This window comes from Aphidius gifuensis, linkage group LG2 (genome assembly GCF_014905175.1).
Source record: "Aphidius gifuensis isolate YNYX2018 linkage group LG2, ASM1490517v1, whole genome shotgun sequence".
In the NCBI taxonomy this organism is placed as follows: domain Eukaryota; kingdom Metazoa; phylum Arthropoda; class Insecta; order Hymenoptera; family Braconidae; genus Aphidius; species Aphidius gifuensis.
Genome location: NC_057789.1, coordinates 2,282,295 through 2,309,840, shown reverse-complemented (window position 1 = coordinate 2,309,840; position 27,546 = coordinate 2,282,295). Strand labels below are relative to the sequence as shown.

At 23.5% G+C, this 27,546-nt stretch overlaps 3 protein-coding genes across 3 annotated transcripts; 2 read left to right on the top strand and 1 right to left on the bottom strand.

Annotated features, from left to right (window-relative positions):
* Positions 1–435: 435 nt before the first annotated feature.
* On the bottom strand, positions 436–12,414 carry LOC122848258 (putative uncharacterized protein DDB_G0277255). The gene is made up of 7 exons (XM_044146218.1): positions 11,488–12,414; positions 5,448–5,750; positions 4,883–5,078; positions 4,145–4,603; positions 3,354–3,560; positions 3,035–3,231; positions 436–2,941 (listed from the first exon to the last, which is right to left on the bottom strand). Exons 2-7 carry the CDS (start codon positions 5,664–5,666, stop codon positions 863–865), a joined length of 3,357 nt encoding a protein of 1,118 aa, XP_044002153.1. The 5' UTR covers positions 5,667–5,750; positions 11,488–12,414; the 3' UTR covers positions 436–862.
* A 1,194-nt stretch (positions 12,415–13,608) lies between these two features.
* LOC122848256 (prosaposin) lies at positions 13,609–18,650 on the top strand. Its single transcript, XM_044146216.1, has 7 exons — positions 13,609–14,250; positions 15,057–15,153; positions 15,231–15,594; positions 15,727–17,446; positions 17,531–17,670; positions 17,741–17,971; positions 18,050–18,650. The coding sequence occupies exons 1-7, from the start codon at positions 14,211–14,213 to the stop codon at positions 18,107–18,109; spliced, it is 2,652 nt and encodes an 883-aa protein (XP_044002151.1). The 5' UTR covers positions 13,609–14,210; the 3' UTR covers positions 18,110–18,650.
* Positions 18,651–20,632: 1,982 nt separating this feature from the next.
* On the top strand, positions 20,633–24,004 carry LOC122848257 (ras association domain-containing protein 4). Its single transcript, XM_044146217.1, has 4 exons — positions 20,633–20,817; positions 21,105–21,199; positions 21,259–22,763; positions 22,831–24,004. Exons 1-4 carry the CDS (start codon positions 20,778–20,780, stop codon positions 22,889–22,891), a joined length of 1,701 nt encoding a protein of 566 aa, XP_044002152.1. The 5' UTR covers positions 20,633–20,777; the 3' UTR covers positions 22,892–24,004.
* Positions 24,005–27,546: the final 3,542 nt, after the last annotated feature.

The window sequence follows — 27,546 nt, the reverse complement described above, 5'->3', positions numbered from 1 at the left end:
TACAATTTTTAGCTGATTTTTTAAATTGAAAAATTTTCTTTTTCAGTTATACAGTATATTTATAATATTATAATTAATAATTAAAATTTTTTTTTTTATATTAAACAATTAAATTAATAATAAAAATAACAAATATTTAATTTATAATATTTTACTTTCTGTTTTAAATTTTATTTTTTATTTTGCAATTAAAATTTTACAGTGAATTTTTTTGATAATAATAATGCTTATTTATTAGGTGCAAATTAATAGTTAATAATAGTATAAAACCATTAAAAAATCCTCCGACTTGTAAGGCAATTAGAATTATGGTTTTGGCACTTTCATTTATTAACGTGTTTTGCATTGAAATATAAAATGAAATTATTTTTCATTATTTAATAGCTTCTCATATTAATGTTAATTTATTTTCTACAATTATTAATAATAGATATATGTTTAATTAATAATAAGTACGTTCTTTTTTTTTTTTTATCATATACATGTAATAAAAATCTCAACAAACCTCTTTGGCATCTCACTTTTACAACTCTATCTTCAACCAGATTCAGTTTGATTTATTATTTAAAAAAAAAAACGAAAATAAACAAGACACAAGACTTTAACATAATCTTCATTTTAATATGATAAAATGATGCAAAGACTTCTTGAATTTTCAGTTAATAATCAATATAAATATTATTTTTCAATAGTTGAATTTATTATTTGTCGTCGGCACGGCCGGTGAGATGACAACTGATGAATTTTATTATTTGAATATTTTATAACTATTTATTAAAATAATTAATAACAATTAGAAAAAAAAAAAAAAACAGTTAGTTTTTAATAATATAATTAATAAAAATAAATATGCGTAGTCTTTTTAAACAAGACCAAAATCAGTGTGCACAGTTACATCACGATTATCAGGTTTACTATCTGATGCAGCCATGTTGACTTCAACAAGTGTATCAACACTATTTATTGGACAACCATTTAAAATTTTTTGTGCAGCTAGACTTGTAAATTGTACTTGCATATCACTTAAACTTGGATATGAATGCAAATCATAACGACTTATTATTGGACATGCTGTTGTTGTTTTTGTTGATGATGATGATGATGTTGTTGTTGTTGCTGTTTTATCTAAACTCGGCTCTGATCCTTGTGGTGCACGTAGCTGTTTCTTAGCGAAATCAAGATTATCAATATAAACATTATTAAATGAACCACCAATACCATCAAATGATTTAGTTGGTGATGGTGGATTTGATATTATATTATTTTTAGAATCTGGACGTAATAAATTTCTATAACTCAATGTATCTTTTGATAATGATAAACTCAATTTACGTGAATTATTCATAGCATCATTTGTATTTTTCATTGTTGGTATATTTGTTATTGATGATGAATTATTATCATTAATTAATGTCATTGTATTTTTTTCACGTTCATTATCAGTTAAATTAATTTTACTATTATTATTTAATTTATTTGTTGATTTTAATTTATTAATTAATGTTATATCATCATCAATTTTTAATTTATTATCATTTAATTGATTATTATCTCTTGTTGTATATAATGATGATGGTCTATCAATTTTAATTAATTGTTTATATTTTTTTTTATTATTATCATCATCTTCAATATTTTTATTTATTAATTTTTCATTTTCATATATTGCTAATTTAATTTTTTCACTTATTAATTCATCTTTTTCTTTATCAACATAATTTACTATTGTTGTATCAATTTTTTTATCATACATATGATTATTATCATTATTAATTGTTGTTTTATTTGAATTATCAAATTTTATTATTGAATTTATTGGTGAATTATTATTATTTTGATGTACATATATTTTTGTACCAGGTGTACCAGATATTGTTGTTGTTGTACTTGATGTATTTGATGAAATTCTATCATAATTATCATTTGATGGTGGTGATGATGGTGTTGTGGTTGTTGTTGTTGTACTTGTTGTTATTGAATTATTTTTATTTGGACTTAAATTTGTTGATACTTGTAGTGTTATTGAATTTTGAGTTTCTTGTAATGGTGTTAGAGTTGTGCCAGTTTGATGTTGTATCATTTTCCATGGATTTAAAGACGAAGACGATAAAGATGAAGATGATGATGATGGTAGAGTTGTTGTTGTTGTTGTTGATGATGATGAAGATGAATTTGTTATAATTTTTTGATTAACAGTTGTTGATGATGAATGTGATAATGTTTTTCTATCATTTAAATTTGATTTTTGTTGCTGTACTCTATTTGATTTTGATAATGATTTTGTAGGATTACTACTACTACTACTGTTACTATGATGATTATTATTACTACTATTTTTATTACTATTTAAATCATGATGTTGTCTTCTGGTATTATATCTTGTACTTGATGTTCTACCAAGTCTAACAGTTGTTGCATTTGTTGAGCTTGTTGAGCCAGATGATTTTAATGTATTTGTATTTGTATTTGTTGTTTTTATTGAATTATTACTACCAGCACTTTTATTTGTACTGTACAATGATGATGCTGATGATGATAATTGTGCTGGTTGTTGTTGTTGTGGTAGTGGTAGAGGCGGTGTTGGCGGTGGTGGTGGTAATGGTGATGATGATGATAATTCTGGTTGTGATATTGGTGATGGTGGTGGTGATGGTAGCGGTGTTGATGTTTTTGTTGATGCTCCATTTGTTGTTGGAGCTGTTGTTGGTAGAACTGATGCACGTGATGTACATCTGCTTAAACTTGAGCATTTTGATCTTGGTAATGTTGATGAACTTGGTGAACGATGACGACGTGAACTTCTCGGTGTTGAATTTGCTAGTAAACTTGTTGAATCATTGCTTTGTTGATTATGACGACGTGGTAATGTTGCTGATCTAACTGAATATGTATCATCCCATACACGAAAACTTGTTTGTGATTGATCAAGACCTTCTTTAATCTGTAAATTAAATTTATTATTATTAATTTTTATATTGAACTAGGTAATTGTAATATGATTTGTTTTTTTATTTATCAATTAAAATAAACTAACTGATTTTGTTTGTGTTGCAACACTGTGTAAATGTACAACTCTTGGATTAAACCATTCTGTTGGTGGATATTGAGCACTAAATGTTCCCATCAATGGTGAATTTTTTCCTTCATCAGATATTGCTCCTTTTCTTCTTGTTGTACGTCTAAATAATCTAGACAGTAGGCCTATTTTTTCTGAAAATATTCCAGATAAACCTTGAAAAATAGAAATCATATAATATTGTTGATTTTTTTTTTTTTTCTATTGTTATTTTTAATTGGTTAGTTAATGAGTATAAAATATTATTATTATTTTTTTTAAATATTAATTAACCTACTTGTAGGAGTACGTGTTGTACTGTCTGTGCTTGTAAATTCAATACTTGATGATGTTTCACTACGCTCTGGTCGTCTTGGTAATGAACGTGAACTTCCACTTCTATGCAAACGTTTTGCGGAACCCCAAATTCTCAATGAATGTCGTCTTTCAAGTCGTCCAGGTACTGATCTACATCTTGCAAATAATACCTTATCATTTGGATTACCTGAAATATATAAAATATAAAATTTACTTAGATTTAAATTGATCTTGTTTGAATTTAATATGAAAAAAAAATATTATAAACGATGAGAAAATATTAACATAAAGTAATTTAACAATCTGCAAATCACCTGTTCAATTTATATGAATTATCTAATATCTGTTTACATGTACAATTCACTGTAAACACTCCCAAACACTTATCTATCCAATAATAACAGTGAAATAGACTTTGAAATAAAATTTTAAAAAAAATTCATAGAGACAGGAAAGCCGGAGGCTATACTTTTGTACTGAGAGAAAATTTATAAATGCTCAGATAAAAAATGAACGTAAGTAGTAAATAACTATTTATCAAAAATTTATGATTAATCAAAAAATCATTTAATAATTAATTTACAATTTAAAATAAATAATAAAAATTTAAACAAAGCTTTTTTTGTTTTTTAAATATTACATCATAAAAAAATGTCAATTATATAAATTAAAAAATAGTATATAATTATAAACATTAAATATATTTTAATTAAAAAGTTGTAAAATAAAAAAAGTAAATGTAATTGTATATTAAATTGAAAAAATAATTACCACCACAGATAACATCAGCAAGATTAGTTTGAACAGCTTGATGTGTAACATTACCATCTCTGAGTGTCATCATTTCACCATGTACAAGTGCCATTGCTTCATCATTACTCATCAACATACCACCTTGTCCTCGACAATTTCCAATATCTCTTGAATTTCTTTTAGATCCATTTGATGAATCTTTTCTTAATCTTTTTGTTTCTGGTGTTACAACAAAATAACCTTGTGATGTATGATATATTTTTCTTTCTTGTATTAATTTAGCAAGTGCATCATAAACAAGTTCACGACTTGGTCTTTGCATTGATGGAAATGCATATTTTAATGCTGAACGTAATGTATCAAGTGTTGCTGCTTGTCGTTGTGTTGTTAATTCTAATATTGCCCAACAAAGTGCTTCAGGAAGTGGTGTAAATTGTCCTTGTGATACTGGTGCCATCAAACAATCCTCAATATCACCTTTAACATTATTTATTATTATTTTTTTTGTTTCATATTTCATAATGTCATTATCCAAGGTAAACAAAATTATCATAAAAATAAAAAATAAAAACAAGCAGTTATATTTTATGTTTATTCATACTCGTATAAATTTGTTAGATAAAAATTTAATTTTGTATTGTAAATAAAATAATGAAAAAAAGAGTTTAAATAGAAACAAAAAAGAAAAAAAAAGAAAATATAAAATGTTTATAGTATATAACATGGTATTTAAGATTAAATCATAATGAGATTTACCAAGGCAAGTTATTGCATGATCTGCTGGAGGCCTCAGTACATTTCTTGACCAAGCAGCTCTAAGTACTTCAAGAGCACAAGGCGGACCACCAACCATGAGAATGCCCGGTGATACGTGACCCTTGTATCTCAATTGGCGCGTGGCATCAATCAGAGCTGCATTCCACCAACATTTTGAATTTGATTCTAAAAAACTCTAATTAAAAAAAAACAAACAAACAAATAGCACCACAATTAAACAAGTTACCTTTTTTTCTTTGATTAAATCAGATTGCACATGTGATATTCCATTTATATTAATTTAGCAACAGTTATTTATTTTTTTAAAGGAAAAAAATATATGACACGTAGAAAAATAATACTGGTTAGCCTAGGATTTTTAAAATTAATTAACTCTTGAATTTTTAAAATGAAAAAATAATTTAAAGTATAATTAATTGTTTATTAAATGTTTTATTTATTTATCGATAATAGTATTTTGTTGTTGTTGAGACATGATGTAAAATGCTGAATGAATATAATGTCAATATGATTGATTGAATTTTAATTTGATATATGTAGATACCTGGAATAAATTGTATCCTTTGTCGTACATCCACATCTCGTCAGCTGGATGTTGATCAATTGATGTGTCATTATTGTGGCTATTTGATGTTATTGATTTTGGTGTTGTTGGTCCACCACGACTCAGTTGGATGGCCAAGGCTCTTTGAAGGAGAATAATACATCTAGTGGAACCTGACTCGTTGGTGCCCATTTCATTATTTATCAGTAATGAGGCCATTTGCAACAAATCCTTGAAATTTTTTTTTCACGTTTTTTCTAGCAAGACAAGTCTAAAATCATTATCTCTGTCTTCAACATATTTCTAGAGAAAAAAAAAAAAAGAAAACAATCAATTACTTTTTTATATAACTTTATAAATCTCACGTACATCTGACATTCAAATTATTATAATAAATATAAAAGAAAAAAATGTATTTGATAGTGAAATATAAATTTTTAAATATATTTAATTATAGTTGTTTAAATTCAATATATTTATTTATTATATAAAAGAAAATATATATTTTTTTTATATTAAAATTGTGTAAAGTAAATATAAATGAAATTATTTTTTTTTAAATAAATTTAATTATAGTTGTTTAAATTCAGTTTATTTATTTGTAAAAAAACAAAACAAGTAGATAAATATTTATTTAGTATTAAAATAAATAAAAAGAAATTTATTTTTAAATTAATTTAATTATAATTGTTTAAATTTAATAACTATCTATTTATTTAAAAAAAAAAAAAGACAAATATTTGTTATTGAAATTGTAAATAGAAAAATAATATTTTTATTTTTAAATAAATTTAACTATGACTATCTAAATAAAATTTCGAAAATAAATGAAAATAAATTTTTTATTTTTCAAATAAAATTTATCAATTTAAAATAGTTAAAAAAAATTTTTTTTTCAACTATAATTTATGATGATTGTTTAAATTCAATATATTTATTTAAAAAAAAAAACAAAATAAATAAATTTATCTGAAATTGCACTATTAAATAAAATAAATTTTTTTTTTTCAAATATAATTTATTATGATTGTTTAAATTCAATATATTTATTTATATATATAAATAGATTGAAATATTGATATATAACAGATGAAAGTGGTGTGTGTATTAGCAAAGCGAAAGCTAGATTTGAAAAAAAAAAAATAGTTAAAAATCATAGATAAAAATAAAAAGAGAAGTAATCTTCTTTTTCATTGGCGGTATAATATCTCGGTGGTCTCGGGGAAAACATAGGTAAAGTGGCAAAGTAAAGTTAATAGACACACTGTCGGCACCACAACACAAACTTATATATCTATATATTTATTGCGGGAAGCTTTTGCTTGCTTTTGCTCTTATTATCTTGGCAATGTTAATCCATGGGCACACGGTTTCACCTCAAAACAATGTACAATACTTCCGGTTGTTTATTATATGTTTATATACTCATCATAGCTACTTCTATTTCGAAAGTGATAATAAGAGGATGATAGACAACTTAGACATTTATAATTGATTTTTAAATATGTTATTTTATATAAATAAAAAAAAAAAAAGTAATCCTAGTAGTTTTATTTTATTTTAAACAAAATCAACAACACTATTTTAAATTGTTATTATCTTTTTTTTTTTTTTTTTATAGTTTAACAAGTATACATGCATTGCAACAATTATGTTCTGACAACTTGGAGAAAGTATAATATAATCTATATAGTATATAAATTATTTTTTATTATATACTCTTTTTTTTTCTTTTATTTTTTTATCACTGCAGTATAACAAGACAAGCAACAATGTCTTTTTTAAGATTACTTTTGTTTCGAGCTTTTGGGCTTTTTTTCTTTGTGAGATTAAAATATATTTTCTTGGTTTTTTAGTTGTGTCAACAAATTGATATCGGTGTATCATGTTTTATATAATATATAATTGATATATATATTTATAGCACCATGACGAGACAAATAAGGATAGTTTTTTTAAAAAACTCACACTTTCTGAGATCGTATGAATTGCTGCTGTAATTTTAGAATATAGATGTTTGTTTTGGATTTACGTGTGAATATTTATTTTATGTTTGTGTATATGCACTACTGAATTTTAGTGTTTATTTTATTTTTTAAATAATTTGTATTTTTATAACAAATAGTCGCATCAGCAGGTAGTTTGATACCAAAAATGGACAAAATCAGCACGTCCTTGTTACAAATTTTGCCGGTATTTTATTACGTAAAAAAAAAATAATCGTGTCCATAAACCGTAAATGGATATAAAAAAAAAATACATTTCTAGACATATATATATTTACATTGAATGAATAATTTGTTTTTTTTTTTTTTTAATAAAAAAAAGTAGTTTATATAAATAAATCTACGCAAGTTGAATATAAAAATATACTGATGTGAAATTTTTTATTGAAAAATTATTTAAAATTGTAATTTATTCATTTTTTTTTTAATGTATAACTGTTGATGGTAATTAATTGATTTATTTAAATAATTAAAAAGTAGCAATTATTCAATTTAAATTATACTAATAAATCTAATTTTACGTTTTTTTTTATTATTCAAATTTAAATGTAAAAATTTATGATAATTATTTATTAATAATTAATAATGAAATGTTTATTATTTAAAAAATTTATTTTTCCAATTATTTAAATAATTTAAAAAATAATAGAAAATTTATTTTGTAATTTTTTTTGTTATTAAAATTTAAATGTAAAAATTTATAATAATTATTTATTAAAAATTAAAAATAAAATGTGTTTTATGTTTAAATCAAAAAAGAAAAAAAAAATTAATACATTTTAAATTGGAAATAATTTAATTCAATTTATTGTTTTCGATTATGCAAATCAAAAAATTTTCATCAATATTTTATAAGCAAGTTGATTTTGCTATAAAAAAAAAAGAAATATATTTATTTGTAAATTAAATTATTGATGCTGATTAATGATAAACAATCAATAAATACAAAAAATTAAATATTAATCATAAATTGATTTGAAATTAAAAATAATACAAATGATAGTAATAAATATATTTTTTTTTTAAATTATAACTGTTGTTGATGATGATAATAAATTCATAAATTCAAATAATTAAATAGCATATGAATAATTTCAATGGAAAATAATTTAAATGATAGAAATAAATATGCAAACTGTAATTTATATAAAAGAGAAAAAAAAAAAAAAAAGGAGAGATTATAGTAATCAGTATATATTTCGAATAATAAAAATTAAAATGGAATAATTTTTTTAACGATTTATTTTTAATACTGTTTAATTTTGATTGAAAAAATATTTAAATATTGTAAATTAAATGTTTCTATGCAGTATGTGTTATATAAAAAATATAAATAATTTTTTTTTTTAAATGTTTAAGAGTTGAGAACCTTTGAGATTCAGGTTCTACCTGCAGTTGCAACGCCCATGAGGAGCAGATCACGACTGACGACTATGTATATTGCATTACTGCATATTATATGTATGTATCTGTATCTGCAGATTGCTGCAGATATCAGAAGTTGATCTTGCAGAGCAGCATGAGCTATGATCTTGGTCATTCAGCATGTTACGAGAGCTGTATAAACATATTTGTATTTACCATTTATTACAATGACATCTATCACTTAAATTATTTTTTTTCTCAAAAAAAAAAAAAAATAATAAAAAGGATTTACCGGCAACATCACACGCAATAATATTATTAACATTAAAAATTTTTTTTTCAATACAAAATATAAATTAAACAGCCAAGCATAAAAATAATAAATAACAATTATTTATATATTTCTCTTATTTAAATTTTCAAAAAAAAAAAAATCAAAAAACAATTCAATCACAATTAATTTAAATAACAAAATAAAAAAAAGAAAATAATTTATTGATATAAATTTTTATATTCATTTTATTTATAATATCAATTTAACTTTTTTTAAAATTTTTTTTTATATTTTTTAAATGTCAAATTGGTTTTTAAAGATTAATTCAAGTTGAGAACCTGCGAGATTCAGGTTACACCAAGTCTGTAAATATATTTTTAAAAAAAAATATTAAAATATTGCAAAAATATATTTAAATAAATGAAATTAAAATTTACAAAAAAAAAAATTACAAATTTTTAATATTAATTGCAAATTAAAAAGAAATTAAAAAAAATAAAAAAACAACAACACGTATAAATTATCATCAGGAAATTTGATACGATCTTTTTTTAATTATTTATGATAATTAATTTAATAATAATAATAGCATTATTATTATTATATAAATTTAAAGAGAAAAAAAAAAAAAAAATGTATTACTTTGGTCAAACGATGTACGACAGGTATTTTTTTTGTAACCCTTGCCTTAATATTGTCTCAAAACTTTCGTAAAAGGAAATTTTAAAATAATGATAGTCATGATTGTATTATTATATAGAAAGGATATATATATATGAGAGAGATGAGGGCGTGGGGAAGGTCATCGCTATATAGTTACTGCGTATGGTACATAGTACCATCACAATATAATATGAATAAAAATATGTAAATTTATATGACATACAACTCCTACCCATTCAACATTCTTATCATTTTTTTAAAATTAATTTTGAATGAAATTCAACAATATTATATATTTTTTTTTTTCATGTATTTAATTTTATATTTATACAGTATATTATTATATTTTTAAATAAATAATTTTACTGGTTTTTATAAGTTTGCGTATATAAGGTCAAAACCCACTTTCTTACCATCGCGAGTTTTTTTAAAAAACTTTACAGTGATAGTACCTCGATATACCTACACACACACACACACACACACACTACCGGGTGTCCCATTTCAATATTAATATTTATATATATATATAAAATAATCATATGACAAAATAATATATGCAGTTATAAAAATAAAAAATTTCTTTTCATTATTTTTTTTTTTAGAAAAAAAAAGGTATTAACTATTTTTTTTTTTTTCATTTTCTCTAAGATAAAATTATTTATATTTTATTTTACAGTAAATTTGATGATAAATATTTTATTTATATGTATGTATTTATGGAAATTATTTATATTTTATTTTATCATTTATTTTTATGAAGATTGTATTATTTTTTTTTATATTTTTTTTTTCAGTTATTCAGGTTTTATTTTGTAATATGTCTGTGAATTTTTTAAGTTAATTTTATTGAAATTCCGTGCGAGGACGAAAACGAAGGATAGTCCGTTAGAAGATGATGACAACTTCAAGGATATCCTGTGTCGTATATTAAATACAAGTATGAATTACATCAGCTGTTTAATTTCGCATGTAATTCATATATCATCTTGAATGTTAATTTTTTAAAAATAATTTTTCTTCATCTTGTATTTTATTTTTTTTTAAACTTGTTTTTTCAGCTATTCGCACTGTGTAAACAAATATATACAATTTATGTAGAGCATGTGTTATCTATGAAGACATTATAATATAATTTACGATAATTGTATGGAGAAAAAATAATTAAAAATGTATTTTTTTATTTTTTGTTTACCCTATATAAAATTGCAATTATGGTAATTTTTTTTTTTCGAAAAAATTATCATGTACAATTTAAATTTAAAATTAAAAAATTTATTAGGTTAAATACTCATCCGTATGAGGATATTCAAGTTTCTACCGGTTTCTTCGATATTAACCATACATCAAGATCAAATTAATTTTTTTTTATTTGAATTATTTTTTTTTTATACTTAAACTCTTTCATCACTCAAAGTTCATCACTTTTCTCAATGTTACTTTGCTCTACAAGTCTCTCTCTATTATTTATTTTTTTTTTTAACTATTTTTTATTCCAATCCATCACGCACAAACACGTTAGTTTAATTTCAACGACAATCAGTGTTAATTACACTTTTCTATATTAGCCTCGTTTTTTTTTTTTTCTATTATTTATTTACCATTTTGAATGACTTGTGAAACTCAGTCATATACAATAATATATTTTCTATAATTGAAAATTAAAACTATTCAAATAAATTAATCAATTGTTAAATTGAAATTTTTTTTTAATATTAAATATACAACTTACCAATATTTTTAAAACACCTTATGATATCCATTAAAATCCAATGAAAAAAAATTAAAATACACAATATCAAATTACAAAATATTGCACATGTAATCTTACTAAAAAAATTTAAATATCCATAATCTCGTAAACAAAAATAATTTCTCAAAAAAAAAAATACAAAAAATTGGAGTAAAAAAAAATTTTCAATTGACGCTGCACAATCACATGTTTTACAATAAACCAATAATAGAAAAATTAATTTAATATTTAAAATTACTTTAAGCAAGTTATTAAATTAAAAAAAAAAAAAAAATTAAAATACATATTACATGATATTTAATTTAATATATAAACGGTATAATAAAAATAAAATCCTCTAAAAAACTATTAAACACGTTATTAAAAAAGAAAAGAAAAAAAAAATGATCACAAGTAATAATTGTTTATAATAATTAATGTAATTTTTTTACAGTGATGCTATGATCGTCAACATCAAGGCATATACTGAACAGAGAAACTACCATGTACTTGAACGCGCGGGGATAGTCTCACCGTCTTGGTAAATACATATATATACAGTAATATCAATGCCCGCGGCAATGTTGTATATATATAAATATACACAAGTTAACAATTTGCCGATGTGGGGAAAACTGGCTTTGCAGTTGAGGTGACTGTGGGAGTCCAACTTCCAATATATATTTTTTAACCAACAGTTCAACACACACTATAAAACAGGCCCACTTTGTATATATATTTTATCAAATACATAATATAAAAATATAAAATTAAGTAAAGCAAGAGAGAGAGAGATCAAGCGCCGGCTATTTAACCATATAAAAATTTTATTTTGAGATGATAAAGCAAGTTGTTCCTTTGATGGAAATAAATTTATGAAAAAAAAAGACGCCCTATATATGTATCACAACGCACAAACATCAATGCGAATATCGAAAATAAAGAGAAAATAATATTTATATATGGAATAAAGAAAGGGAAATGGTCCTGATGGGAGATCCTGCGCAAAACCCAGCATCTTTGATGTATATTGTTGGTCCAAGTGCAGGGAGAGACCGGGAGAGACAAGACATTGACATCGCGCACTCATCATGCTCCATACGAATTTAGGGTGGTGAAATGAAATAAAAAAAAAAAATAGAAATATATATTTACCCCTTGTTTGATATAACATTTGATACATATGTGCTCCAAGTTTTTATGGGTATAAATACAACTCATGAATCGAAAAATGTTTCGATTGAATTGATGGTGTATTTGGGTTTTTCGATGTAGCTGTATGATTACAAGATTTTTGGGGATCGTAACAGACATCCTTGATACATGTCTGATACAATATCATGTCAAATATTTAATGATTCATCTGAAAAATAAATGCAGCATCATTTTTTTTTTTTTTTTATTATATTTACTAGTCATGATTTAGTGGATAATTGTGATTAAAAAATTCTCACGTTTTAATTTTTTTTTTTTTTGAATTGGAAATTTATTGTTTATTGATGGTTAATTTATTTTATTAATTATTAATTTTTAATTTTTTAAATTAAGATGTTTTTTTTCTTTTGTTGTTGTTTGTTTTTGTAAGGTATTAGTTGACTTGATTGTATATCATTTTGATCAGGGTATACGAAATTTCATCTTCTTTGTTGACAAATTTGAGATGATTTTAATTGTTTTTATTTCTTATTTTTTAAATTATTTTTATACTTGGAAATTATGAGTAAGACACTTTAAGATATAAATTAAAATTTCTTTGTCAAATTTTTTTACTGTTCTATTTATAAATATCCGTTAAATTTTTGTATATTTTATATATATATATTTTTTTTTTCAAATAAAGCTAGAATATTTTGAAGAATGTATAATTTAAATGCTTGTTGAAATTTTATTCTCAAAATAGATATTTGTTTTTTTTTTTTTAAATGGGTTTAAAAAAATTTTTGTCATTTTTTTTTTGTACAGTGTTTGTTTTGATTATTAAAATAATGTATTAATAGGATTTAATTTATTAAAATTTTTATAATTAATGATGAATTGATGTGTGTGAAAATATAAGAGGCAGCACTGTACGAGTCATTTGGATTTTTATTTCGATTAACATTTATTATTTACCAAGTAAGCAGTTTGTAAATTATTAATAATAATATTATGCTGGTCTAATTTTAATTAAGATAATTAATTGATTTGATAAATAATATTACTTATCAATCTCTACATTATTGACGAGAATTTTTTGATATTAATACAGTGCTGTTATCAAAATTAAAAATTAAAAAATGCATTTTATTTGAAAAGAAAAAAATCATAAAATTCCACATCAAATACAACTGAGCTGGAAAAAATCGAAATAAAAATTTACTGATATCTTTACATCGAAATTTAAATTTTCAATTGTTCAATAATATAGTGCATTTTGATAAATTAGTGGCAGCACTGTCCAATGTGCAGTTAATCAAATAAATGTGTGTGAGAATCAGTGAGAATTGAGAGAATATATGTAAATACTAGCCCGTTATAAAAACATTGACTCAATTGACAGTGACAGTACAAATTGGTCAACATTGATGCTTGAAAGTTATTCGTCATCTTTGATCGATACGAGTTAAGTACACTTATCAACAATATTTTTAAAAAAATAATAAAAATAAATAAACAAATCACAAGTTAAATTGTAATATTAATTTTAATATCTCAAAACCCAAGTGAATTGTGATTACTAAAAAATGAAGGCGATTTTTTTCGCCCTGGCTGCAATTGTGACTGGTAATTATTTAATTTAATTATATATTTTAATAATTCACATCACGAATTATTTTTTTCTTTGTTGTATTTATCGTTAATTATTCTACTTTGTCGAACATCAATGTATTTTATTTATATCTTGACAATGTCATTGGCATCTTGTTTTAATAATTTATTATAAATAAATTTCGATAAAAAAAAAAAAACAAACAAAAAGACAATCTGCGTAATAAAACGGTTTGGAAATTTCTTTTTTTTTTTTTTAATTTTTCAAACGCAATTTGATGTTTTTCTTCAGGTTAATAATAAATAACAACAATATTATTTTTTATTTCAAAATATCTATTTATAATAGCAACTAAATCTTATTTATTTATTTATTTATTTTTTTATATATAGCTATTGAATGACTCTTATTACAGTGTGAGTCATTAACTAATTGGAATGTTGATGGAAATTTGTCCTGAAAAATTACTCATGACTCAAGCAAAAACATTGAAAAATTTTTTTTTACCTCAATTATTTATTTGTTATTAATTAAACAGATTAACTAAAAAATATGTTGAATAAATTTAGTCGAAAAGAAATTTCAATTATTATTATTACAAGTGATAGCTGATGATGATTTTATTATTTTTTTTTTTGTAACCAAATTATCTCGAAATGTTTTTGTATATTATTCATTTTTATCAGTTGAACTCAATTCAAAAGGAAATTGAAATGATGTTATCATTTTTTTTTTTGTAGTTATTATGGACCTTGTTCTTTTGTTATAATTATTTTAATATATTTATTACTCATTAATGTTTATTTATTTATTTATCAAGTTGCAACAGCCGCAGTTCCAGTGACTCGTAAACATCAACAATTGTTGGGTGCCGAGGAGTGTACATGGGGTCCATCATACTGGTGTAAAAATTTGACGTATGTAATTTAAATAATAAATAAAATATTTAAAAGATAATTTATTTTTTATTGAAATAATTAATTGATTTATACAGGAGCTCAGCAAGATGTGGTGCAACAAAGCATTGTATTACAAAACATTGGTTAAATAGAAATGTTCCAGAAGACAATGACAGTGTTTGTGATATTTGCAAGCAAATGGTACAACAAGCACGTGATCAATTGACAAGTAATGCAACACAGGAAGATTTAAAAAATGTATTTGAAACATCATGTAAATTGATGCTCATCAAACCAGTTATTGAAGTATGCGACAAGCTTGTTGATGAATTTGTTCCAGAACTTGTTGAAACATTATCATCACAAATGAATCCATCAGTTGTTTGTTCAGTATCTGGACTATGTAATTCAAAAGAAATTGATCGACTTATTGCTGAACATGAAGCATCAAAAATTACGGTTAGTAAATTATTTTAGCTGATAAAACAAAAAAGGGGATTTTAATCAATTGACCCTGCTGATATGTACTGACATTTTAATGATTAAAAAAGTCACGACATTTATCTATTTATTTTTTTTTTTTCCTTTTAGATTAAGAAAGCATCAGTTGTATCATTGGAAAATGATGAACTTGAACCTGATTCATGCACAGGTTGCTTTACAATTGCAACACATTTAACTGACAAATTTAAAAAACAATCAAAGGATGATTTACTTAATAAATTATTTTCAATATGTGGACAAATGGGTTCATTCTCAGATGCTTGTATGTCTCTTGCTATAACACACTTTGACAGTATTCATACTCGACTTGATGAAGATCTAACTCCAAATAATATATGTCATTTTTCTGGTCAATGTGTTGGCAATTATCATAAACACGAAAATTCATCAGCTCCAGAAGTTGAAATACGTCCATTATCAACAGTTGGAATTGTTGAAATAAATGATGATCTTCCTTGTAAATTATGTGAACAATTAGTTGGTCATCTTAGAGATCTTCTTGTTGCAAATACAACTGAAATTGAATTTAAACAAGTACTTGAAGGAATGTGTAAACAAACAAAATCATTTTCCACTGAGTGTAAATCACTTGTTGATGAATATTACACAATAATATATGAATCATTGACTCATAATTTAAATAGTAATGCTATTTGTACAATGGCTGGTATTTGTCCATCACCAGGTGTTAAAAATATTGCTGCAACACCTTTTATGCCACTTTTACCTGTTGAAAATATAAATAAAAATCATCAAATAATATCTGATATTAAACATAAAAATCTTGGTGAACATGGTAGTGGAATTAAAAAAACAGAAGCTGAAGAAATGCAATTACCATATGAAAGATATGAGGGTGCATTTCCAGCTTTATTAATGCCAAATATGGATAATAAAGGACAAGAAACATGTGCATTTTGTGAATATTTACTTCATTTTGTACAACAAATGATAACAGATCCAAAAATTGATGATGATTTTAAAAATATACTTGGTAAAGTATGTAAAAAGCTACCTGAATCAATTCAAGGTACATGTGATGAATTTTTACAAACTTATGAAGATGCTATTGTTGCATTACTTGCACAATCAATTGATCCATCAGTTGTATGTCCAACAATGCATGTATGTCCATCAATTGATGCAATGAATATGTGGGAAAAAATACCAAAAGATCTTATGTTACATAGTGATGTTAAAGAAAAACCAAGTTGTCCATTATGTCTTCTTGCTGTTAGTGAATTAGAAAAAGTTATTAAAAATGATAAAACAGAAGAAAATATTGAACATGCACTTGATAAATTATGTACACATTTACCAAAAGATCTTAATGAACAATGTACATCATTGATAAAAGGTTATAGTAAAGAACTTGTTGAAATGTTAATTGCTGATTTATCACCAGAAGAAATTTGTGTTTATGCTAAACTTTGTGATCCAACTAAAAATGCTGGACCATCTGTTGAATTATTTCCACTTGATAAAGATGGTGAAATAATGACAAATGAAATACCAAATTATCCAGTTGATGTTAAAAAAAATATTAAAGATGATGGTAAATGTGTTGCATGTGAATTTGTCATGCAATACGTTGAAAAAGCTATGAAAAATAAATCAACAAAAGATGAAATTGAGCATATTGTTCATAATATATGTAATTATATGCCAAAAACTGTATCAAAATCTTGTAATAATTTTGTTAATCAATATGCTGATTTGGTTATTGATATGTTGTCATCAGAAGTTAGTCCAAAAGAAGTTTGTACACTTCTTGGTTTATGTCAAGCTGCTGTTCAACGAATGATTAGTAATTATTTCGATTAATTTTAATTTTTCTATTTAGTAAATATATATTTAAAAAATATGTAAAATTAATAATTTTATTTTGTAGATTCAATTGATGAGTGTGCTCTTTGTCAAGCAATGATTTCTTCAATTGATACAGCATTAACAAATCCAAAAGTTGATCATGTTATTGAAGAAATTGTTGGTGATGCTTGCAAATATATTGCACCAAGTAAACAAGGAAAAGTAAGTTTATTTATTTTATATTATATTTATTTAAAGATTATTTGATTTAATATATAAATTAATTTAACAGTGTACAATGATGCTTGAAGTATACGAACAGAGTATTATAAATCTTTTAAAATCTGGTATTGATACTAAAAAAATATGTGGAAAATTAACACTCTGTTCATCTGGAGATTTTTTTGCAATGTCAAATTCACTATTTCGTGACAGAAGATTTGATGCAAATATTCCTACAAAATACTGCACATGGGGAAATAAATATGTATGCTCCAATGAAAAGATAGCTGCTGAATGCAAGGTAATTTATTTCATAATTTAATTCAACTTTTCATCAATAAAATTATAATAATTGTTTTATAATTTTTGTTTTTTTCAGTACACTGAATATTGCAAGAAAAATGTTTGGAATAAATCACCAGCTCTTGACACTTTGTAAACAATCTCCAAAAGCCACATGGCACAGTGTTTTTTTTTCTTCCTTTTCTATTCATTTTATTTTTAAGAAAAAAAATATTGTCGAGTTTGAAATTATGAAGGCTTTATTCATCAATCATTTAGATACAAAAAAAAACTAAATTTGTTTATCGAATATTATTTTTTTATCATTTTTTATTTTGACATTTGATTAAGTGATGAATAAATCTTTCTGTTTAAAATATACGACGAAAGATTAAAATAAAATTTAAAGTTATAATTAATATTGTAGATGTGTAACTACATGCCTTTGCTTATCATATTCGCTTATGATATTTTGCTATGATTAAAAATGGTTTGTAAACCTTTAAAAAAATATCATTATCTCAAGTTTGTACGATTTACAACTAAACATAATTAAAAACATATTATAATTTTCATTTTTCTTTTAATTTTTTTCGTTTAAAAATAAGTTAAATATTTACTATTACTTAGAATATAATAATTCGTTACATGTAAATTAACTGTGATAACGATTAAATAAAAAAAAATATTAAAAATCATTTCAAGTGTTGTTATTTTACCTCGAAAAAAAAATTAGCAGTACTTTTTTTACTTTAATAAATAATCCATTTTTTCGAGCAGATAACAAATAATATTTTCTTGATTAATTTGCATATGAAAAAGAGCTTTTATAATTTTTGGATATTAATTTCTTTTGTGCAGATATTTGGACACGTTTCGATTTTAAATTTCGATTAGTATAATTGAGTCAATCGTTGACTGAATATTATTTTTTTTTATATAAATAAAACAGCTATTGATACACAATACCAGGAAATGAAATAAAAAAAAAATATTATTTTTAATAATATATTTTTCTAAGGCCATGAAATACTATCTCACATTCCTGTTTTTTAATTTCATCATTAAATGACAACCTTGGACTCCACAAGTGTCAAACTAAAAATATTGAAACGAATTTTATTTGTATTTTAAAACATATAAAAAATAAAAATATATACATAAATTTACGTGAAAAAAAAATTACTTTTTGCAATAAATTATTATGGCTTCATTTTTAATTTATAAAAATCAGTTTTTTTTGTTAATTTTTTTTACGCTAATATTAAAAATCATATTTTTATATTAAACAATAATTTTCAATCAATCATTTTATTTTGTAATCAATTTATACAGATATTTTTTTTTCTTGTAAATATTTGTTGTGAATTTAAATTTATTGTTGACAGTAGTTAAACATTGTTGGTACATATAATTTATTTATGCAGACATCGGACATATTTCTTCTTTTTTATGTATACTGCCACGAGAATCACTAGTCATTCTTAAACATTTATCAACTGGAAGATAAAACATCCTTCTCAACAATAGATTTTCAGTAAATCCATCGTTTTCAATGTTAGTTAAATGCAATTCAACAATATGCTCACAATCATCCGGAACATAAAGTGTTCTAACATTTCCATCATTAAAATGTTCAGTTTCTTCAAAGTATTTTTTACCATTAAAACGTTTACATTGTATCGAAAAAAATAGAGTATATTTGCTATTGTTGGCAATAGAAACACTTCCAGATGTTGCCAATACGTTTGTCGCAATAAATACCAACAATGCAATAGACAATAAAATTTTTTTCATCTTAATAATTTTTCTGCATCACAATATAAATATTTTCAATTATTTATTAATTTTATTTTTTATAATTTTAATAGTATTTTATTTTATTACTTACGCTGATGACAGCAGTGACTATGCCTTCGTCGATTTTTTAGTAACTCTATTTCAAACCTGGAAAATAAATGACTTCAATTGACTGATAAAAAAAAACAGAGTCAATTTTTAATTTCGATTAGTACAGTTCAGTCAATCGCTAAATAATTGATATTTTTTTTTTAGAAAAAAACGTGGCTATATATACACAATACCAGGAAATAGATTTGTAGAAAAAAATTGTCTGGTCATAAAATTACAATAAATACTGATTAAACAACAGCTGAATAAATATAATATATTTTTCTATAACAATAATTTCTATCATTGAAATTTTCGAAATGACTAATTTTCGAAGGTAAGTAGGTTTAATGTGAAAAAAGCCCTTGTGAGTAGCACGTTTGGAAAAATTTTATAAAGTTGAAAATTAAAAATTAATAATTTTCCTTACAATTATTATAAAAAAAAAAAAAATTTAAAAACGTTTCTGCTCATAGCCCCTGCAAGCAACATCATGTTGTGAAAGTTTTTATAAAGTTAAAAATTAAAAATTCATTTTTTTTATCGAAAAAATATTGTTAAAAGTTGAAAATATCTTCAATAATTATTTAAATAATTTTTATATGTATTTTAAAAAAAAAAAAGTAAATATAAGTAGATTTCTTGTTGAGCGATAATTTCATCATGCTGCTATCTTTCGTTGATATTACGTATTTTTTCTCTCCCGATATTTTCCAGCTTTCTCTTACACATCGGTACATTAATTTTCCATCTCTCTCTTTTTTGCTCCAGCTTGTTGTGTATAGTTCAGTGACATATTCTTTGTCACTTGAAAAAAAAAACTGTTGATTTTATATTGTTATAAACAAGTATACAATTATCTTAAAAACAATGTTGCATTAGTGATATAATTTAACAAAAATATTAACCAATTGTCATTCATTTGACATAACAACATGTGGAAGTGTCATAAATGTGGAAAGCCTGTTTATTTTGGTAACTATCATCATACTTTAATCATGAAAATTCAATTTAAATTACTCCAAAAATAACACCACCAATAAATAATTACATTTTAATGATAGAAAAAAAAATAACAATAATATCTTTTTATAAAATTTGTACAGTATATTTTGTTTATTTCAATATGATAAATATCTCAAGTAAATTTTAAGATGAATGACAGGTTAATAAACTGTCAAGGCCATTTTGTAATGAAAATATCATTGTCCATTGACAAAATAATTATTCTATGCTAATTAATAATTAATTTAATTTTAAAGCTGAAAGAAAACAATCATTAGGCTATGATTGGCATCCAGAGTGTCTTAGATGTGAAGAGTGTGGTAAACGTTTAAATCCAGGTCAACATGCTGAGGTAAATATTTAAATAAACAATAATTATAACAATAAATTAATTTAAAAAATTAATTGTAGCACAAGGGTGTTCCTTATTGTCATGTGCCATGTTATGGAGCATTATTTGGACCACAATTATTTGGTCATGGAACAAGAGTTGAATCACACACAAGTTTTGGTAAAAAAGAATTACGCTCAGCTCTACCAAGATCTCACCTAGAAACAAAATTAAAAGTTTTTAATCAGTATTATGATGGTAAAAGTGGTGGAATAAGAAGTCGTGAAGTTAATGGAAGATTAATACTTGAAGGAGCACTTAGAATATATTGGGGAGTTCGTGGTGTTATACATTTAAAAGAAGATGATGATCAAAGAACAGTTGTTACAGCAAGAAATCGTAATTCATGTAGAAGAAGTGTATCAGAGGAGGAAGATTCAGATGTTGATGAAAAGCCTGAAGTTGAAATAAAAGATTTAACTGAAAATATAAGTGAAATTGTGATAAATTCTGTGCCAGTATCACCAGATCATTTAAAAAGTTTAACTCTACCAATGAAGCTTGATGTTAAAAATATGGATTTAGATGAACTTGATGAATTACTTCAGGTAGAAAGAAAAATAGAAGATGGTGAAAAATTATATCAAACAATGCCAGAAAATCTACCATCAATGAGTTCACATTCCAGCAAAGATAAATCTATAATATCAAGTCGTTCAAGTTTAGATAATTCAAGTTCATCAAGTTCAAGTATCAATACTAAAACACAAGGTAGTAATGTTAGTAATACATCAAGTCCAAGTATTGAAAGTTCATCTGGTACTGATACACCAAATTGTCATGGTACACCAAATAAAAATGGTACATTACGTCGTGTTGAATATTTTGATAGTTTAGAAAAAAGTGGAAGTAGTAGTAATCGTATTGGTAATGATGATAGTTGGATTGAAAAAGGTTTAAATCGTTCAATGTCTGGTCCAGATTGTTTACAAAGACATCGTGATAGTGATACAGATTCAGTTAGTTCATTACAATTTAGAGATGATGATAATATGACAATGTCAACTGACAGTGGATTAGAATTAGATGGTGTTGTATTAAGAAGAAAACAAGGATCAACAGCAATACGTAGACGTGCTGGTGGACGTAGACAATCACGTAGTAAATTACGACGTCGTTGTTCAATAAATGGACATTTTTATAATCGTGAAACAAGTTTTTTTACACCACCACATGGTTCACAAATGTCTGTTTGGGTAACTAGTCTTGTTAGTACACAAGAAGTTATTAATCTAATGTTGGATAAATATAAAGTTGATGCTAAACCAGATAATTTTGCATTATTTATTGTAAGAGATAATGGTGAACAACGAAGATTGAGAGATGATGAATATCCACTTGAAGTTAGAGTTGTACTTGGACCACATGAAACTGTTGCACGTTTATTTTTAGTTGATAAATTATCAACACAAGAAATAAGCTCTGATGTTGCACAATTTTTAAATCTTTCAATTGCTGAGTGTCAAGGAATTTTACAACGTTATCATTATGAAGAAGAAAGACAGATAGCAATTTTAAAAGAAAAGTTAGTATTATTCATTAGCTATTTTATTAACAAGGGAATTAATTTTTAATTGTTGTATTTTTAACAGGTACAAAGAAATGAGACGTCGGATTAAACAACGAATGGAAGAACTTAAAGTTCGATTATAGGTAACAGAAAAAAACAAAACAATTGGTTGAATTTATTCCATTACATTTGCATTACAACGATTTTTTCTTAACGTACTCAATTATTGTAATAAATTATTACAATAAGTACTAATAATTATTATTGTTCTTATTAATTAATTAACAAAATCACGTTAAGCGTGAGAAATATAATCATATAGCTTTTTTTTTTTTTGAAAAAATGTGAATGAAGAAATTAATAGTGACAAATTAAATTCTTTTATTCAGTTTTTTTTTTTTTTTTATTATTTTTTAACTAACAATTATTAACAATTTGTTACTATTAAAAAATTATTTAGATATTAGATTTTTTTTTATACATGTTTGTCTATTATTTTGTAGGAAAAATTTAATAGAAACATCGACTCAGTGTTTGATAAATAATCAATGTTTTTTTATGGAAAAAAAAATATATAAATTTTTTATTTTTCAACTTGAATTAAAATGAGAAATTTTATCGATCTTTTTTAAATTTTTTGAAATACTATTTTACATTTTAATTATATCAGCTACTAAAATTTATAATTATCTTAATTAAATAAACGAAAATTCATTATTATTTTTAAATTCTAACAAGTAGCTTTATTTAAATAAAAAAAAGCCTGAAAATAAATAGAAAAGCTTTAAACAAAAAAATGATTTATAGTTCCTGTTAACAAATAACTTCAAAATTAATAACAAAAAAAAAATAAATATGTATATTGCGAATAGCCACTATTGAGTCGATGATGAAAATAAAATTATACAATATTCCAAGACACCATATAAATATGGCAGCTTATACAAGTCTGATTTAAAAAAGAAAAAAAATTACAACATAAAATGTAATAAATTTTAAAATATCATTTTCAAGTAAATCACATGTTGATTTCTATTTTCCATCTATTTAACTCATAGAAAAAAAAAACAATCAAATTAATTAATTAGATATTTAAAATTAAAAAAAATTTACAACCATGACACCAATATAAAAACAAAAACCATGATAAAAATATATTTTTAAACGAATTATAATTAAAATTAATTCCCCAATAAATTATATAAACAACAAATTGTAAAATAAAAAAAAAATAACAATAAATACAAATTTAAATAATTCAAATTTTTTTATAATAAAAATTAATCATCACTTACCAGTTGAATCATTTTTCTTTTCTATAGAAAAAATGTTAAATCAAGGAATAAATAAAAACAAAAACAATTAGATTGGACAGAATGTATTTATTTAATTTTTAATTTTTTCATTTTTTTTTCATCGAATAAATAGAGTCAAAAGGAATCAATGCAATTCAGAATAATTATGAGTAGTTAAAATCATTTTTAATATCATACGAGTTTCTAAAAACGAGTATGTATTTACTCACAACATCGAAGGAGCACAATCGCTCATTGCACGACACTCATATCTAAACTAATAATTAGTATTTTTAAAATTTTTTTTATTAAAATTATAAGCACTAAAATAAATTAACAACAAATTTTTTTTTTCTCTTTTTTTTCTTACATTATTTTACCTTTGGCATATGAACAAATTTTTTTTTTTTAATGCTCACTTATTTGACTAGGCAATCGAAAATTTATCCAAGAAAAAAAGATTATTCAATTTACAATTATCGTAATAAAACATATTTTTTTTTATACGCAAATTAACGACGAATTTTGGCGAATTCGATTATCACAATCTGGCTCAATGAGCTTTACAAAAAATACAATGCGTGTTCGCAAATATTCGCCAAATAACTGCGTGGAAAATTAGGATTTTTAAAATTTTATTTTTATCAAAATCAAGATTGTTTTTATTAAATAAAAATTAAATAATAATAATACATTGATTTACATATAGATTAGGCCTGCACGAATAATTACCACTCATATTTATTGAGCATAATATTTGGCATTAAATTTTTTTTTTAAAATTTCGTTCAAGCGTAATTCTAATTGTCAACAAACGACATTGCATGTATATATAATAAGAATATCAATTACTTAATTAAGCCGTTCAAAAATTTCAAGTAACATTGGACCATTTATTGATTTATTTAAAAAATCTTTTTCTAAATCAATATTTATCAATTTAGTTACTTGACATTCTCCTCCACAAAACCTATAATAATATTACCAAATTATTAATTTGACACATAAAAAAATCATCTCTCTTTTTTTCTCTTCAATCATCATCATCATTATCATCCCTATCATCATCACGTTAATTAAAAAATTTCTTAAATTGGCTTATTCATTTCATCTGACTAAAAACTCCACATTTTTTTTTTGTTTAATTTTAAATTTTTTGGCTACAATATTTCATAATAATAATAATAATTATAAACGAATAATTTTTATTTTGTGCAGGTCAATACAACCATATTTTTTTTTTGTTGTTAATTACATTGAGAAAATTTTTTCATTACCCAAAAAGGCAATTAATTCATAAATACTATTACACAGTATTTCTCCATATTTTTTTTTTTTTTTGCTTTTTTTTTTCTCTTTATTTCATCTAAAATTCGATGTGCTTTTTTTTTCAACAATAACAATTGAATATGAATTAGAAAAATAACATTATATCGTAGACAACAATTGGTTATATATTGTTCATTAATATTCATCGGTATATTAATAATTTTTAATAATTTTTTTTTTTTTTTTCTTTTCATTTTTTTTTTTCTTTTATCATTACAATAATTTAAATTTAGCTGTAATAATAATAATAATTAACCATCATTGGCGCGAGGTGAATTTTAATTTTTTATATATATTTTTTTTTGTTAATTTATTTCGATTCCATTTCATTAATTACTTTGGTCGATGTTGAGATTGTGACGGCGATGAGGATCGGATTGAAAATTACATTTGTACCACGGCATATTTTAAAATATATAATAATAATAAATTATTAAATTTACTTTCATATAATATTTGTAAAATATAATTAAATTAAAATTATGTTTTTTATTGTTTAATTGTTTTATTTATATAATATATATGTAGAGTGTCACCTCGCGTCATTTGACAATATTGTGGACAGATTTAAGACGGTGTTTATTTAATTATTAATATAATTTAATATTAAAAATTTTAACGTATTATTTTCACCGATATTTACCATATAATTTTTATTATTTTATTATATCCACGTTTAATTTTATTTAAAAGCTAACACGTACTATGCAAAGTCTACGTCACAGCTTGTACGACAGAGACATCGATTTATATTTATAGATCATTTATAATATATTTATTTAATTTTTTTTAATTTAATTTATATTTTATATAATATATATATATCTATTCAATAGATTGATATATATATTTATATTACAATTAGATTGCTCATTGTCAATTCATCAATTATCACATTTAGTACAAGTTTAAAAATATCTCTAACATCCATTTATTTATAATTTAATTTAGCATGTCAATGCGTGACATTTTTATTTATTTTGTGCTTTACAAAAAATCAGATAAAATAAATAACGTTAATTTTCAAGTATTATATAGGTTTTTTAGGAGGATTACAAGTGTTAGGATAATAATTATCGAAAGAGGTACGATGAAAATGATTATACAGGGCCACAAAGTTTTTTTTATTTTTTTTTTTTTCTAAAATATACTCAGTGATTGTGAAAGTGTTTTGAAAAAATTAATTTAGTTATTGCACCTTGGTTTCGTAACTATATATTGGTCAAATGAAACGCAATACATGTGCATTTTTAAAAATTAAAAATGAAATTGAAAAAAAACAAAAAATTAATAGAGAAAAAAAAAAATTGATTTATTAATTGAAAAATTATATATTTTTTTTATAATCACTGAGTGATAATTTACATTTAAAATCTAAACAGACAATTACTACATTTTTTTTGAATATTTTCATCGTTATAATTTAGTTAAACATCAAGGACACCAAGATTTTATAGGAAAATTGAAAAAGGAGAGATTGAAATTGTAATTTTTTTTTTTGGTTTTTTATTAATTTTTTTTTTAAATTACGGGATTAATATTTAAAACTATCGTCAATACTACTCCAAATAGGTACTTTGACTCTAGAACATTAATTAATATATTTCGTTCCATGTTAGAGTGGACCAATGTGGACACCGAGGATTGAGCAAATTGTTATTGCATGGAACGGGAATATTTCTCGGACAACTTTGCTGTTATAGGTGTTAGCTATTTATTAATTATATTAATTTAATTCCTCCGGGACATGGCGAATTTCATCAATTTAAAATCAAATTTCCCTCAAAAAAAAAAAAGGATACGATAAATAATATGGTACTATTAATAATTCCTTTATCGAGGTAATATTTATATTATTATTTTTTTTTGTACGTGTCTTGTGGTTTTTATTTTTTTAATGAAGCCAATTTTATTAATTAAACTATTTTATTTTATTTGTATTCAAAATAAATATATTAGTAATAATTCGCACGGTCCCTTTTATCGAGCAGTTAATCACGAGATTTTTAATTTTTATTTTTTCAAATTTATTAATACTAATTACACTTATAAATTGGCTATATCCTCGGGACGTCGATAAAACCAGTTAAAAACATACTTACTATACACAATATATAGATTATTTATTTTTGTATATCGTAATCATAACTAATATTAAATCGACAATTAATTAG